The sequence below is a fragment of the Nyctibius grandis genome, chromosome 7 (genome assembly GCF_013368605.1).
Source record: "Nyctibius grandis isolate bNycGra1 chromosome 7, bNycGra1.pri, whole genome shotgun sequence".
Lineage (NCBI taxonomy): Eukaryota > Metazoa > Chordata > Aves > Nyctibiiformes > Nyctibiidae > Nyctibius > Nyctibius grandis.
In genome coordinates this window covers 1075875-1093372 of record NC_090664.1, presented here as the reverse complement: position 1 = coordinate 1093372, position 17498 = coordinate 1075875, and the positions used below count along the sequence as shown (strand labels likewise).

At 40.5% G+C, this 17498-nt stretch overlaps 1 protein-coding gene across 4 annotated transcripts in view; it reads left to right on the top strand.

Annotated features, from left to right (window-relative positions):
• UBP1 (upstream binding protein 1) overlaps positions 1-17498 on the top strand; it is a 39410-nt gene that overhangs the window by 1230 nt on the left and 20682 nt on the right. For all 4 annotated transcript variants that reach the window (XM_068404752.1, XM_068404751.1, XM_068404750.1 and 1 more), the window contains exons 2-3: positions 8794-8945; positions 16329-16405. In XM_068404752.1, the coding sequence (XP_068260853.1) occupies positions 8794-8945; positions 16329-16405 (229 nt within the window). The remainder of the gene's footprint in view (positions 1-8793; positions 8946-16328; positions 16406-17498) is intronic.

The window sequence follows — 17498 nt, the reverse complement described above, 5'->3', positions numbered from 1 at the left end:
TGTAAATAGCGTTTGGGTGTGCTTTTTCAAAGTTAAGATAAAATTGCTATTTGTTTGAAATAAGTACGTTTTATCTTGGTTACGGGCAGAACGTGTGGATTCCTGAGTGGCTTATTAGCACAAAAAAGGGAAACTGCTTTGGAGACACTGGGAGACATTTTAGTGTGAGGTTTTCGGCAGGATTAGTTACTGTTTTGAGAGTCTGGAGAAGTAAAACACTGGCATTTGATGGTTTTGATGGCCTAGCCTGTATGGAAGATGCACTCTCGCTCAGGGTTGCCTGAAACTTGGAGGCCACCACAAGTTCCAGCTATTATATATATTTTAAGGCACTACTTCCCAGGTGATGAAGTGTTGGGACTGCAGTATCTCTGTTCAAAATTATAGAAGGATTTCAGCTGAGTAGAAATGAGGACCCTTTTGCTAATATTTGGTATTGTGAGCTCAGCAGGTTTACGATGGGATATGCATTTGATGGGGTTTTTGTTTTGTGTGGGGTTTTAATTTATTTATTTTTTTAATTAAAAATAACTTTGAGAACTTGGCGGTTCAGAGAACAAGGTGATTCACCTCTCTTCACAAGAATGCTCCTGATTTTATATTCAGCTTGTCTGGATTTTATTCCACTTCTGTCCCATTTCTGTCTGTGTCAAGCGAATGTTCATCCCATAAAGTGGTGTGCCAGTTTTTGTGGGCAACCCTCTGGCAGTTGCCTGGATGGCTTCTCAGGATTCCGTTTCTGGTTATCTTTTCCTCGTGCAGACCCCGATGGATAATGCATGCGCTCCTGTTCAGGAACTGTTCTTCCTTCTCTATCATGGTCCAGTTCTTTCTAGAATTTCATGTGATTAGAAGTCTGGAGTTTTGACTGGGATGGCTTTGTAAAGATTTCCCTTTCTTTTTGTAGACCTCATTTCTCATCCCAGCAATGCAGACTGTTTAGTTTCTTTAAGCTTTAAGAAGTTTAATCTTTACTGTTGTCGTGTAGATTGTTTCTTCCATTTGTATCATCTTTCTGTTGTGGGCAGCAATCCTAAGTGGTTTTTTAGTTACATATACCTGCCTATTAGGATATTTTGGATTACCACAAAAAGAGTGGTAGCAGTTAAAAACAGCTCTTAAAAAGTAATATTGTGTGAGCTAAGCTATACGTTAGTCTTAAATTTTGTTGCACACTTCATGTTTGTGATGAGATGCAAGTATTTTTGGAATACACGCTAATATTGTTTGTAACTTTCATCTCTGAACACGTAGTTAAAGGGATCATCTAATTGCAATTAGCATTCGCTGGATTCAGAGTGATTTCAGCAAGTATGTTAGTTATTTTATGTATTGCTTAGATTTCTACTTTAGGGAAATGGTGGCCTGTTAAGTGATGTGAGAGGTGAAAACTAAGAGAAATGGCGTAGTGTGAAGAGTTAAGATATTACTCTGTCACTGTTCTGCGTGCCAGTAGAAGCTGATTACTTGTCACTTCCTTACAAAAAAAGGTGATAGAAGGAAAAGAAATATTGTCTAGAGGAGAATGCTGGGAGAGCTCCCCAAGCTATTTTGTTAGGAAGACCTGCACATAACCCTTTTACCTGTTAGGGTTCTGTATAATGTAGCTGATGCTTCCTCGAGTGGATGATCAGAAGTAGAATACATGGCATCGCACCTGTGTTTATTCTTACTAAGAAAACTGCTCATGTCGATTGACCAGTTACTGTAGTTTTTTTAAAAGGAAGCTAACTACACAAAATGTCTCTGTAGATTCCCATGGTTTTGAATAGTTCTCAAAATTTCCTTAAAATCACGAAACCCAGTTTTTCTGATTGCTGTTCTAATGTCTGCTCATGCAATAAGAAACTGTCTGTAAACACAAAATTTAATTCAGCTGAGAGTAATTATTGTCAGGTGTGTCAAATACAGCTGCCTCCCCCCCCCAACCCTATATAACAGCATGGTACCTTTCCTGATAGTGAGTTTTGAGTATTGCTGTTAACTTCAGTTGGTGATGATACCGTTGTATATATTTAAGACTCTCATAGTGATTTCTTACATATCTGCCATAATATCCATCGTGACACAGTGAGAATTGTTTAATTTTTGGGACTATTGATCGTTGTTATGAACTGTTAGAAAATGGAGGCTATTTCATTGAAAAGATGTTTCAGGAACTGCCTGCCATTTCTCTAGCAGAATTCCATTTTTCATCTAATGAATTATTTGATTAATGAGTTGATTTAAGTTAAGTTAAATGAGGACTAGCACCCTAATGACTGGATTTTTATGTGAATTTGGAAGCTTAGTATATGGATTTATTCACATGCTTGCAATGCCAAGGGTATTTGTAGTGCTAAAATTGAAGCCTGTCATTGGGGAACTTGATGATTATTTCAGGAGCAGCTGTCTTGGTATGTATTTCTAGATGAAAACCTGAGGTTTATTAAACTTGGTTCTGAAGTGGGAAAGTCTGTACAAAAGACTATGAAAATACATCCAGATGATCCTCCATTTGTGGAGAATCAAGTCAGTTTGACTCTCTCTGCTGCATCTCCCACACGCTTTGGAGAATGGAGCTGGCTGCTGCCTTGGTTGAAAAGAACAGAAACCCACTGCAGTCAGTCTTGTTTCCTTACTGTGCTGTGGAGAGCCTTGGATGGGGAGGGAACTTTGTGTATCAGCTCTCCTCCAGAGCTTAGGCTAAAGTATCCATTGAGGTGGTCTGTTAGGATTTGGGGGACCATTGTCTTACAACTTAGAGCTTTTATTTTTTTCAGGTGGAGAAGAGAGGGAGGGTGTTGTCTTCTGACAGCTTTCGGGTCCCTGACTTCCTTTTTTGGCTTCTGATGAACACGATTGGGTCATGACAGTTACTGTCTTAACTTCATGGTCGCTGTGCAAAAATAAAGAAATGGAGTTATCTCGTTCAGGCTTTGTTTTCCTTGTGGCTGCTGTTACTTTCTGACAGATGAAATCACTGTTTATGCTTCCCCTAACGCCTCCCACTCTTGAGACTCTGCTGCTGGTTATGTTGGGTTTTTTTAAGGGGAGTGCTTATTTAAGGTATCCTGAAATGTTTTCTTTTTCTTTTTTTTTTTTTTTTTTTTTTTAAGACGTACACACTGTTTTCTGCAGAGTACGTTAAAAAGCTTCTGTTGCAGTGGTCTGTTCTATTTTTTATGTATTGTGCTGTAGAAAAAACAATTCTCACTGACATCTAGACTCTGTAAAAGAAAATTTTATGTACTGGTTAGAATTGGAGCTTGATTCTTTGTGCAGGCACACAAGTATGTAAATACCTGTCAGGAAGTAGACATTTAAGGGAAAATAAAATCCACAAACCTAAACGTCCTCACTTTGTTACCACAGATAAAACACACTGAGAGATAAACCTGCTCTAGATCCCTGACATTGGTTTGAGGTTTTTTTTTATATCTTCCCAGTTGAATGTGTGAATATGTTTCAAAAGGTCAAGGAAACCAGTTTAATTCTTAAGGAAAAGACTCTTCATGTTGCATAACTGTCTTCTCTGTGCCCCTGTCACCTCTCATGGTGGATGGACATGCGGGATTGAGAACAGGGCAGCAGGTTACCCTCATTTATGCTTAATGTGTTGTTCCTGCTTAGGAGCAATCTGTATTATAGCTGCTGCAAATTAGAGCAGCTCCTGACCTCTTTGTGTCCACAGAGTGGATGGAGAACCAGGGATTTGTAATTGTGAACAAATAGTATTCTTACAGCTTTTCCTTGGTACCTTCAAGAGCTCGGGAAGACCCAGGTTTTGATGGTGGGATTTTTGTTCTTTCTTTGGTTGTTTTTTTGCATTTTGTGCCAGACTCCCTGTAAGTTGAGGCCTTTAACCAGCTGAGTTTCCCTGTGATGGGTTGTAGGAGTCCCAGGAACAGCATTACATTTGCACCTGTTTTCTCATTCATGTTGCACGTCTTGACAACTGCTTCAGAGAAAGTTGTTTCCCAGTGACTAGTTCCAAGGGTCTTGTCTCACATCAGACTTGCCTTTGTGAACACAGGGAAGGTGTTAGGAAGTACCAGCTCTCCCATTCCCTTACATTTTCCTGTGGCTTGTTCAGATCTCTTAACAGTGCAGAGCGTGGCTTTCAGATCATAACTAATTCAAATACCGCTTGAGAAACATTTTTCTTCAGGTATTTGTCCTTGTAAATAGTGCTTTAAAGTTTCAGAAGACCTGCATGTTCTTGGATGCTTTAGGACTCACGCCCAGAAGTATACAATGCAGAAGACAGATAAGGCAGGTGATTGATGGAATGTCACTTTGAATTTTGATGACATACTAGTTCCTGTTCTTGTAAGGACAGGAGGTTCTTCATTTATTTTGTGATCATATTATTATTAGGCAGTTGGGGTTTTTTTAATGCTTCAGGAGAAGTGTTGGAAAGAGGGTTTTCAATGTGGAAGGGAGGTGATTTTGTTGCTGACAAACACATTTCAAAAGCATGGGAGAAGGGTCTTGGATTTTTCTTGGGTCTTTTTGTACTGTGCTCATGTAGGCTATGTAACACAGGATAGCTTATCACACATGATCCATCCTACTGGATGCTTTGCTTCAAGTGTTAACATCTACCTTGTTGCTTCTTCTAAGCCTTCCTACTTTTCCATGGTGAAGTTTCATTTATGCACTTCTTCTGTAGCATAGCTAGCTAAGATTGGGTGTTGGAGATGTGTTTACTGCCTGCTTTTGGTGTGTAATGAACAGTTTCTGTTTGCTTTTCTGGGAAAATGTGCTCCTCCCTCTGGGAAGAAAATGCTTTCGGTTGAATGCTTGAGATAACAAATTGTGAGGGACCGAGATAGAACTTTTCTTACTGGAGCTAGTAGTTTCAAAAATTTGTCTCAGAGTTCCTTCCATCAGGAGAGTAAACCTCGATAGATCTACTTTTCCAAATGATATCAAGAAGTCTAACGAAAGATGCTGCTTCTCCTTCAAAACATTGCTATTTGTTTATACTTCAGCTTGCTTGTAATAGTCCAAAGTTCACATAGATGAGACAAGTGAAGGACATTAGTCTTTTATTTCACCAGATCAAAAGTTATCAGTGGCAAAAAAAAGAACAGAATCAGTCTCTTAAAGCTCTTTTCTCCTGTAGCCTGAAATAATTTCAACAGCAGCTATTTTGGAAAACGTTTTTCCTCCATCTGGGCAACTCTGCCAGTGGATGCTTCAGTTTAGGTAGGAGGTACTTTGCCGTGTTCAATAACCTGAGCAAAGCTGGCAGTGAAAGTGCCTGTCACTAATCTTCATTGGGCCAGCACAAACCAGATGTCACCAGGTGAGCAGGAAAATGACTGAAGGATGCTGAAGCATACATAAACATGGAGGCTGCCAGTGGTTTACTGGGGGCAGATAGTTCACGCTGCCCGGCCCTTGGCTCATTATAAATGCAGAAATTGTATCTGGGGTCTGAGGAAGAAAAGTGAGAACTGAGAAGACTGACCTGCTCTCCTGTTTTTTTTTTTTTGTTGGGTCTTATAATAGAATCAGTATAAAATTAGAGGTGGTAAAAAGACTCTCATTTAGGATCTGCATATATTATATGCAGTTTATGACTTACAAGATACTCTACTTCAGTATAAGTAGAGAGTACTATTAAAAATACTAAATTCCCATTCCCTGTTGGTTTCCTACTCTGAAGTGTGAGTACACCTGGCATCTTTTCTTCAGCTGTGAAGTGTGAGCAATGAATTTTATTTTGTAGGAAATGCTTGTCACTGTGAAGTTTAGATGGTCCATGTTTGAACTAATCTAAGGATAAACAATGGGGGAGTTTGGCCTCAGAGAACTGGGAGGAATGCTCTTTGTGTTCTTGTGTTTCTCAAAGCTGCGTGTTCCTACTCATTTCCTAGGTAAATGCAGACATGAGCAATTTCTTCCCTGATTCCTATATCCCTGTTAACTGCCAATGATGAGGAGGGAAATGGGCTTAACTCATTACTCCTGCCCTCAAGTTACGTTTGGTAGGATGGGGGGGGGGGGGTTCTCTACAGTAAGATTTTTATCACCTGCTTTTACCACCCTCAGTTGTGTAGCTGTGTGTTGGGCTGTGCTGTGACCTGATAGAGATCACAACATAGCCCAGAACAATATTCTGTAGAGGGGAAGGGTAGGGAGGGAGCAGCTCACGTGGCAGAAATTCTTTGTGCCAGTACTGCCCAGAAGACCTTTGTGTTGCTGAACTGTAGGCTCACGGGTGTCAGATAAAGCTGGTCATCCTCTGTTGGTGTGCAGCAGTGACTGAAAGATAGACCTGTCGCTTCCTAGCAGCTTCCTTGTTGAGAGCCAGAAAAGATACATCACTTTTTTAAGAGGAATTAATAATTGCTTCTGAATCAGTTAACATTTTTTATCACTGACGCTTTAAAATCTTAATAGGAATACTTTATTCATACCTTATTGACTCTAATTGCCTGCAGCTTTTATCTGTTTTTAGATGGGAACAAGTGTATGTTTAAATCTGAAAACACTGATATTTCATTCTTTATGAGTGAACAAATCAAAATGTTATTTAAATGGTATTTGTTTAAAGATGGTCCAGGAAGAAGTTTTAAATTGCATTGGCTTCTGTTTTCCTTTGGAATGTGCTAGTACCCGGAAGACTTTCTTTTATAAGAAAAATGTATGTTTCTATCTGGGTAAAATTAATGAAGATTCATACATTTGCCTCGTGCCGTTTGCTGGAGCATTTTTTTTGGAATAGTGGCATTTTGCTCTCTTTACAACTAAATTGTAGGTTTGAGGAGTTGGATGTCTTTTTTTTTTTTTTCTTTCGCAGTAGCAGTTACTCATTCCCACTTTGTAAGTATTAGCAAAAGTGGGTTTAAAGCTGGCTAAATTTGTCTTCCTTTTGTATTTGTTGCCTTCCAATGCCTTGTCTGTTAATTTAGCTAGTTCATTAACCACAGCACACGTTCTTAAGCCAAACCAGATGCATTTTTAGCTTCACATTGTGGGTGGAAAATGAAGGCTTGAAAGATATTTTTCATAAATACACAAAACACTTCTCTCTTTAACTTTGTGTGTTATGAGAAAGCAAGTGCTGCAGAACTTAGTCAAGAATTACAGGTTATTTATTTGGTGAGATACTTTGCATGCCTCCTTTGTTGTGCTTCAACTCTTATGTGTGTATTTTAAACATCGTTATCGTTTTCGTGTTCTTTCCATTTTAAAGTTCCTCTTCATAAAAACGCTAACGAGTGTTTTGTGTGCCCCAGTGTGTGAGGAGCACGGGTTCCTGGTGTGGAAGTCCTGTCTTGGGATGGTGCTTCTCTCCTCTTGTCGCAGCGCTCCCTCTTGCGTTGGGCTGCCCTTGGCACCTTGCCCACCTGTGGGGGTGTCTTTTTTTGGTCTTTTTTTTTTAATTCTAGTTGTTCTTTTGGGGAGGGATTGTACAGTCTCTACAAGGTACAGACAGTGCAATGTGATGTGGGTGGCCTTTACCATACTGTATGTGGCACGTGCTCTGGAAAAAAAGTTAGGGTGCCCGAGCTGCACTCCTCATACCTAATACTTACATAGACCAAGTCTATACTGTGACCTTCTGTGACACAAAAATATTGGCTGTAATTTCACTTTATAAGTTGATTATGATACTGATACTTTTTGATTCTCTGGATGTGAGCTGGAATTCAAGAGGAATTACAGAGTTCTCTTTAAGTAAAGCAGGCTTTCACAGAAATGAGGAAGAGCAAAAAACAATTTTACTTCAAAAAAATTTAGGGTACAAAGTCTAAATAATAGTACAATGCAGAGAAGACATCGTTCTTTTACAAAATATATTAAATCTATCATTGTGATCAGTGCAAGAGAAATAAGATGCATGTAGGTTAAAAACTGAATCAACAGATGAGGTGGTGTGAGAAATGTTGGTTCAGTTTAGAAACTAGTTTTCAAAGAAAATTTCATGGATTTGCAGATAGGAATTTCATCATGGACAAAAATTCAGTGCTAGAAAAACACTATCTTTGAACAGAACTCACTAATCTCTTTGAAGTTTTATTTATGAAGGATTACTGTATACAAGGAAAACAAATCTATGGCTAATACAGAGTATTTAATTCTGTAGAAAGCAGAAGATGTGTGTGCTGGTTGGGGTGAAGCTGTTTGTTTTACCACCCTGTGGACAGCACGGATTGCTCTTTACTTTTCAGAAACTTCCAAAGATTTTCTGGTGCCCTTATGTCTACAAGTGAATTGAATCTTGGCATATACTTCCTATAATTTATGTTTTGTGAATCTGCTGCTTAATCATTTTTGTGCTATTCGGCGTGCTAAAGGCTAAAAAAAGTCAAGATTGAAAAATCTTCAATGTCAACAGAATTAATAGGTTAGATATAATTATACTAAATGGGGAGAAAGATTTTCACAGTGTAAGTAGTTTATTTTGGGGAATATATATTTCAAAGAAGAAAGCAAATGCGTTGTTCTCAGCCGCATGTGTATTAAGCAAGCTTGTCTGTGTTGATAGGTGAATAGTTAAGAGTAAACTGATTTTTTTTTCAGTGGAGACAAGAACTGAAGATTAAATTTTCAGAGGATCAGCACAACTTCATTTATTGTCTGCTTAGATCCGAGAGCATGGTTTGTGTATCCTAGCCTAAAATTTTGGTGGAAAATGTTTTGGATGCTGCTCACGTTGGTTTTGCTAATAAACTGAGTGATACAATTCTGCATGTATTCCGCTGTGGTTTTTTAAGTCACAAATAACTTTTTTTTCTTCAACTTCAGGCAGAACAGGCCAACAGTCTCACAAAGTCATTTGTTTTTTCTTTTCAGTGATGTTTTGGCACTGCCTATCTTCAAACAGGAAGATTCCAGCCTTCCACAAGAAAATGAGACCAAACATCCACCCTTCCAGTATGTTATGTGTGCTGCAACATCTCCAGCAGTAAAATTATATGATGAAACTCTGACATACTTGAATCAAGGTTGGTATTCATACGTTGCAGGCATAACTGTAGTGAATGCAGGTTGTGGTGCAAGTCTAAAGCTGGAATTGTGTTTCATGTTTTGGTACATGCGGGTACATCCGAAATAAATGCATGTCAAAAATGAGGTTGGATACCTTATTAGGAGTATTATTTTGTACAACTTGCACACTCATAGCTATAGTCTGTTATTACTTCCCCTTCAGAGTCTGGGCTCGTTTTTTTTTCTTTGTTCCCCCCCTCCTTGCTCTGTGCATTAGCCCTCTCCATCCCCCACCTCCCTCAGTAAAATCAAGCTGACAGAGCTGTTAGGAGACAAACTTCAGTTAGTAATAGCTTAAAATACAAGACGAATTTTACATTCGTGTTTAAATTGGATTGATAATAGCAAGTTAATTGGTTGATATTTGCATAAAGTACACACAAACACCCCCAAAGAGTCATAATAAATGTTAAAATGTCAATCCCTAAACAAAAAAGTGTTGCACAACAGAGGACACTGTAATGGCTCTCAAATTAGCTATGCATATCTGCCCAGAACAGTGTTATGTTTGAAATATAAACACAATTGCAGCTACCTTTGTAGTTACCTTTGGAGTTTGTGTGTGTTTCCCTATTGTCTGTCAACATTTACGAGGAATTAACTAGATGACTATTTCAGGTGAGTCTTGCTGTTTTTTCCTCATAGCCTGTGGTTGATTTGCATAAGAATTCATTTTTCCTTCTACAGAGGGCACTGTCTGCTGTGTAAAATAATTTGAATGTGGTCATTGCCATGTGATAAAACCTCCCTCACCTCTGGAAGTGACATCGGTGTCCTAAGTTCAGTCAGCTAGTATTCTGAACTCAAGTAAAACCATTTATCATTTGTTTTGCACCATATCAATGGCTTTGTACGTTCCCCGCCCCCCCGGCTCTAATGCTCTAGGATCATCGAGTTCCTAGATTTAGTTTTGCTTTTTCTTTTCTTTGTGGGATTTGACCCAAAATCTCACAATAGATAGCACTGTAATTAGAAGACACAGTCCCGCAGCACAGTTTATATGAAAAATAAAAACAATATTAAAAAATTACGTTCACCATTTCTTTTCTATATCCTACCGTGTTTTGGTACAATTAACCTTCTTAGCTCGTGTGCTTCTCTAAGCAGTGTACTACTTCAGTGTGTAGTTAAGAGACACAGGTTAAAATATGTATTGGTGAATTTTCCTTGGTCTTTGTGAGCTATTTAACTTATTAATTGCTTTACTAGGTTGTAGAATTTGTATATTTTACCTGTGTGTTTTCTTGATAGGATATCCTTTCTGCTCAAGTTGAAATGCTTCTAGTAGTGTGAACTTCTGGTGATGCATTTCGTACCTGGAAATGTTTAACTGTGTACTGAGGCCCTAAAATCTGTGAGAGCAGATTGTACCTAATTTGATACTGACGTGATGACAAAGCATCATTTTCAGCTTTCCCTGTGAATAAAGTTGCCAAATGCTTCATCTTGCAGTACCTAGTCTGTCTAAATATGCTTTACACATTACTTGACTCTTCTACTAATGAGAATAATGGAAGTTCTTTAAGTGATTTGTAGTTTCTTACAAAAATGTGAGGGCATAGTTCGGCCATTTGCTTAGTCAGGTTTACTTTATTTTTTACCACTTTTTGTACCTCGGGTGCTCTCTCCAGGAGAAAACAGTACAATTGCAGCAGGACGCTGGATCAGCAAGATGCTTTGCGCTGGTTAAAAAACTTTGAAGTTTTATAAACTTTAAACTCTAGAAATACACTTTGTTTTCTTCGGTGCCAGGTTCCAGCCTCCCTGGCCAAACGTGAAGCTTGAAGGTCGGCTCAGTGTGCTGGGGAGCCAGCACAAGGTGGCAAGCTGAAGGAAGAAAGCATTTGCTATCTCTCCCCTGAGAAGAGCTTGCCATTTATGTGACAGTGTCTGAAGTGACTGTAATTGTTTCATCTTTCCTTGAAAATATCTTTTAATATAAAGATTTCTATTGCAGAGAAGTTTTGCTGTTATTCAGTGTCCTGCTTTTCCTGATGTTGAAAGATGAAGGCATTGGTATACCCTTTTTCTAAATAAATGTGGAAAAAAAGCAGTTGGCCAATTTCACTTCTGTGTTAAAACTTTAGACAGAAAGGCTGAAGTGCTTTGCTGCCTAGATAAGACTTTTTCCTAAACAATTCTCTATTAGCTGTTAGTACAAACCATTATATGCTAAAAAAAAAATCTTGGGATAGTTTTGAGCAATGACATCTTTCATACTGAAGCCAGCTTAAAAGAGGGATCAAAATAGTTATGCTCGTTTGTGTTGCAGTTTGCAACACTGAGTTGTACTGATAGACATGTCTGTGTAACGAAGATGGGTTAAATTCTCTAGAAAAAGAGCAATTTTACTCTTGGTCACTTCAGTTATGTGGTTTCTAGTTCGGCCCTATTACCAGGCAATGTCTTGCCTTAAATAATTTTCAAAAGGTTGTGAGTAGGGAGTACCATAGAGAGCTTATACTCTCTTTAGTTTCATCAGCAGTTGTCTTAATTTACTGGATTGGGAATGCTAGAAGCAACAGGAACGTTTGCCCTGTCTGTTAAGCTATGGTGACATTGCCTAAGGCAATACTTAAGCAAGCCCTGACTTTACCCTCTGTCAGTAAGTATTTTAATTGGAATAGCTAAGAGCATCGTTCAGAGTTCAAGGAGTATCTGAATGATGCTCTTAGTAATATGATTTCGTTTTAGATAGTCCTGTGATGAGCAGGGAGTTGGACTCCATCCTTATGGGACCCTTCCAACTTGAGATATTCTGTGATTCTATGAGCTAATGAGCTAATGGAATATTTAAAGTGATTAGGTTTTCAGCTGAAGCTTATTCTAGAAGTTCAAATCTTGGAGTGATGATGGGTCGTTGTTCAGGGATTTGCAGGGTTCTTATTAACTGTAAAATCTGCTAAATGAGTCAATTGAGAAGGCATATCAGAGCTGTAGGACAGTGGTTTGAGTTGGCTGCTGTTCAGCTAGATGTATATCAAATAGCAGAAGTGGATGGAAGAGAATTACTTTTAAAGGGGAAGCATTCAGAATCACAGAATCACAGAATCAACCAGGTTGGAAGAGACCTCAGGGATCATTGAGTCCGACCATTGCCCTGACACCACCATGGCAACTAGACCAGGGCTCTAAGTGCCATGTCCAGTCTTTTCTTAAACACATCCAGAGATGGTGACTCCACCACCTCCCTGGGCAGCCCCGTCCAATGTCTAATGACCCTTGCTGAGAAGAAATGCTTCCTGATGTCCAACCTGAACCTCCCCTGGCCAAGCTTGAGGCTGTGTCCTCTTGTCCTATCGCTAGTTGCCTGGGAGAAGAGGCCGACTCCCACAGCGCTACAACCTCCCTTCAGGCAGTTGTAGACTGCACTAAGGTCACCTCTGAGCCTCCTCTTCTCCAGGCTAAACACCCCCAGCTCCCTCAGCCGTTCCTCATAGGTCAGACCCTCCAGACCCTTCACCAGCTTGGTCACCCTCCTCTGCACTCGCTCCAACACCTCAACATCTCTCTTGAAGTGCGGGGCCCAGAACTGGACACAGGATTCAAGATGCGGCCTCACCAGTGCCGAGCACAGAGGGACGATCCCTTCCCCAGACCGGCTGACTACACTATTCCTAATAGAGGCCAGGATGCCATTGGCCTTCTTGGCCACCTGGGCACACTGCTGGCTCATGTTTAGCCGGCTGTCGAGCAGCACCCACAGGGCTCTTTCCCCCGGGCCGCTCTCTAACCACTCTTCCCCCAGCCTGTAGCGCTGCAGGGGGTTGGTGTGGCCCAAGTGTAAGACCCGGCACTTGTTCTTGTTGAACCTCATGCCGTTGGTCTCGGCCCATCTATCCAGCCTGTCCAGATCCCTCTGTAGGGCCTTCCTACCCTCCAGCAGATCGACACTCCCACCCAGCTTGGTGTCATCTGCAAATTCGCTGAGGGTGCACTCAATCCCTACGTCTAGATCATCTATAAAGATATTGAACAGCACCAGCCCCAGAACTGAGCCCTGGGGAACACCGCTAGTGACCGGCCGCCAGCTGGACTTTGCCCCATTCACCACCACTCTCTGGGCTCGGCCAGCCAGCCAGTTTTTAACCCATTGAAGAGTCCACCCATCCAAGCCCCGAGCAGCCAGTTTGTCTAGGAATTCGTTAGGTTGGTTTACACAGTGCAGCTAAGCTTGTAGTTTTGTGAATGCAAAGAGCTGCTTGGGAGAGATGGGATCCACCTCAGTAAGGGGCAAGGGGGCAAAGGTACCTTTGGTGGCAGGTTGGCTGACCTGGTAAGGAGGGCTTTGAAGCAGGAATGAAGGGGGTGGGAGAGCACTGTGAGGGAGTGATGGACATGGTTGATGAGCAAAGGGCCTGGAGTGATGTGCCTGAAAGGGAACACAAAATCAAGAACAGGAGGCTTAAGCAGGGTCACCTCTGGCATTTGGATGTAAGCAAGGAAGTACTTATAAAGCACAATTATGAGAACTCCAAATCTTTCTGGGAAGTCAGCATGGTGGGGTGCCGCTCTGAAGTGCACGTACATTAATGCAAGCAGTAGTAAACACAAGGAATTAGACATCTGCGTGCAGTTGTAGGGCTATGATCTTGGGATCACGGAGACATGATGGGATGGCTTGCATAAGTGCAATGTTGCAATGAAGGGATACTGGCTTTTTAGGAAAGGTAGGGCGAGAAGATAACGAAGGGGGAGGTTGCCCTTTATGTGGGAGAACAGCTGGAATGCCTGGAGCTCTGCTTAGGGATGGGTGATGAGCCAACTGAGAGCTTATGGGTAAGGTTTAAAGAGCAGAACAATATGGGTGACATTGTAGTGGGTGTCTGCTATAGGCCACCTGACCAGGAAGAACAAGTAGATGAGGCTTTCTACAAAGAGCTAGAAGTAGCCTCATGTTCACAGGCCGTGGTCCTCATAGGAGGACTTCAGCCACCCTGATGTCTGCTGGAGGGACAACGCAGCAGGGCATGAGCAATCCAGGAGGTTCCTGGAGAGCGCTGATGACAACTTCCTGACCAAAGTAATAGAGGAGCCAATGAGGAGAGGTGGAAGAGGAACATGTCAGGGAATATTTAAGCATACTGGACATACATAAATCCATGGGTCCTGATGGGATGCACCCACGAGTGCTGAGGGAGCTGGCAAATGTCATTGTGAGGCCGCTCTCGGTAGTCTTTGAATGATAATGGTGAGTAGGAGAGGTGCCTGAGGACTATAGGAAAGCAAATGTTGCTCTGATCTTCAAAAAGGAGGACCTAGGGAACTACAGGCTGCTCAGCCTCACATCCATCCCTGGGAAGGTGATGGGAGTAACTGATTCTGGGAACCATTTCCAGGCATATGAAGGACAAGAAGGTCATCAGGAGTAGTCAGCAGGGATTCACTAATGGGAAGTCATGCTTGACCAACTTCATGAACTTCTATGGTGAAATGGCTGGCTTGGTAGACAAGGGGAGAGCAGTGGATATTGTTTACAAGTCACTGTCTTCAGTAAAGCTTTTGCTATTCTCTCCTGTTAAGATCCTCACAGAGAAGCTAATGAAGCAGGGGCTGGATGAGCATGCTTGATACTCAGAAGCAGCCTAGACTTGGTCCTAGGCGACTGGCTCTAGGTGGCCCTGCTTGAGCCGGAGGGTTGGACAGGATGGGCTCCAGAGGTCTCTTCCAGCCTCAACCATTCTGTCATTTTTGTGGTGGTGGATACTATAGTTCTGGCGTTGAGCAGCAGGCAGTTAAAGTTCCTGGCACCTTGTGTTGCCTTGCTCCTGTGGCTGCTCTCCAGGACACAGCAGAGAAAGCAGCATGTATGGCTCCCCTGTAGAGGTGACTACAGTCAGTGCTGTGGTGCTTTTTACGCTTTCAGAGCAGCTACATGTCCAGAAATCTAGAATGAAACTTATCTGTCCTTTTGTTTTGAAAACTCCCCGTGCTATTTTTGTATTTTTAATCCTGGCATTTCTTGATTTTTACTTTCATCACATCTTTCGTCATAGTATTTTGTACCTGTAAAAGGTTAGCAATGCTTGATGAGCAATAAATCAAAATGTTTTTTTCTCCCCCCTCACCTTTCAAAATAATGGTGAAAGACAACAGAGAAATATTTGCAAAAGTTTTATTAATACTGCTAGATTAAAAAAAACACGATGCTGTCTGTAAACACAGATGGACTTATATGTGTTATAGCTCCATGTGAAATAATAACACTGGTAATTGAACAAATCTCATTAACAGGAAAAAAATTCCCTCCTGTTAAATATAGGAGGAGAGGTGATCTGTTGCTTTACTCAGCTGCAATAGGTACATTTAATTTTTATATAGATTTTATGTCATCAGTGATCAACTGCTGCTGGGGTAAAGAAAGCCTGGACACACGTAGAGTATATACATACATGTGCTAACTGTGTTACAGCAAAAAAATGCCAAACAGTCCTTAGCTGGTGGTAACATCAGTCTATGGAGCAGCGAAAGGAGCTGAAGAAATCATTTGCTTACTCACAGCGGTGTGAGAGCTGAGCCTTCACCTTGTAGGGCAAGCCAGTAAATGGCTTTTAAATGTAGTGAACACCTGAGCGTAAAGGTAGTTTGGAGGGTAACGTAGAAGGTAATGAATTTACTGCACTTAATATTAGTGAACGTCTTGAAATCTATTTTGTCCTAGATTTTAAAAATTCATTTTTGCAAATGAAAACATGCTGCTCACTTTGGAAGAAGAAAATCCCTGTAGTTCAAATAAATTAGTTCTAGATTTCTCTGTTTTGAAGCATAATAGTTCCATCAAATTCATTAGAAAGATAGGTTCACTCATACCTGCTTGAACAAACCAGTAACTAGCTCTTTTAAAGGCTTATTTCTGAAATCATACAAAGCCTGCAAATCATACAAAGGCAACAGGTACATGGGCAAAATTAAACATGGGAGAGGAGTAGGTGTGTTGTATGAAGAGTATAAAAACACTTTGCAAGAGTGTGTTTCAGAAGACCAGTCTGTGTTTCTCGGTATGTTGCCTTTCATCAGTTTGAAAAATAAAGGAATTCAGCTTTGAAAAGTTTTTCTGCAGGAAAAAAAATAGAGAAACAAGTACTTACACTTCATGTAAAATGAAATACTTAAACTTTTTGAAAGAATCTCTAATTTTAAAGGGACCAAAAAGTTTCATTTTGTTCCATTAATTGCTGTGCTGTGAAGTGAACCTTGGTACAGAAATCTCCTGAACAGAAGTTTCAGGTATTGATTCTTGTCTACTGTGTATGAACCAAAACCTAATTCAGGTGCATTAAACACAAAATAGCTTTGTGCTCTGACTCTTCTACTGATATAAACTTCTTTTCTCCTTAAAGGTCAGTCCTATGAAATACGGATGCTAGATAATCGGAAAGCTGGAGACATACCAGAGATCAATGGAAAACTGGTGAAGGTGAGCTGGAGTTCTCTAGACAGTGTTACTAACAAACCTCTGCTGGTTGGATATGAAAACAGTAGTTTTTAACCTTTTATTGTACCCTGATTCACGGAGGGAAGTGGACCAGCTGATCTGACCAATAAAGAAAATAGGGACAGTGGAACCTAATGCCTAATTTTGTTTTATTTCAGGTTTACTACAAATTAAAAGAATATACATGTATGCATTTCCTCATTTATGAATGGGTTGATTTCATGTAATTTTAGATAACCAAAGGTGAGCTAATTACTTCATGTACCCTTCACGAGGTCTGCAGTCTGAGCTATTTTAAGATGAGATGTATCTCCACTAAATGTGCCCATGTCTTTCTGCTGAATAAAAGGGAGCTGTGGTAACAGTGATCTCAAAGTTAGGTATCTGAAGTTAGGTGAGAGAAATCCAATCTAGAGACTGTATTTTATGGATTTTTTTTTTCAGCTGTCACCAGATACTTGTTCAAAATGACTGTTGACCGGTGATATTTTTTAAAAAAAGTATGAATATGAAGAATGTGAATACTCACTGCATAGAGTCCTTGTGTGTAGAGAAGACTGAATTATTTTATGCAAAGCTTAAGATACCTAGTTGTCTATAGATTTGTATCCAGCGTCTTCTGAGCCATTTCGTTTTCCATTTCAAGTTATTAGGAGATGTGGAAGGAAGCTAGAGATCATTTAGAAAGAAGTGGAGATATTATGAGCATGTTCCTTAATAGGTGTTACGGAAGACACATGGAGCCAACCTATGGTTTTCACAACAGTGGGATATTGGCACATGGGAGATATATCTATAGGAAAACAGATCTCTGATTTTGCTGCTTCTCGAACAGTTTGTTCCATAGCTGAGCTCCTGTTGCTAATTCCAGATTTGTCTGCTTATGCCTTAATGTTAGCAGAAGGTCCTGTGGATCTGAGGTATTGCACGAAGTACAAGAATGAGGTAGACTGAAAAATGTCCAATTCATAGTACGGATTATTAAAAGAACTGCTGGAGGGTGAGGAGGTGGACTTTTCTTATAAGCATCTGACAGGTTTACTAAATTTTCTGAAAAATCTTAATCGTGTGTTGG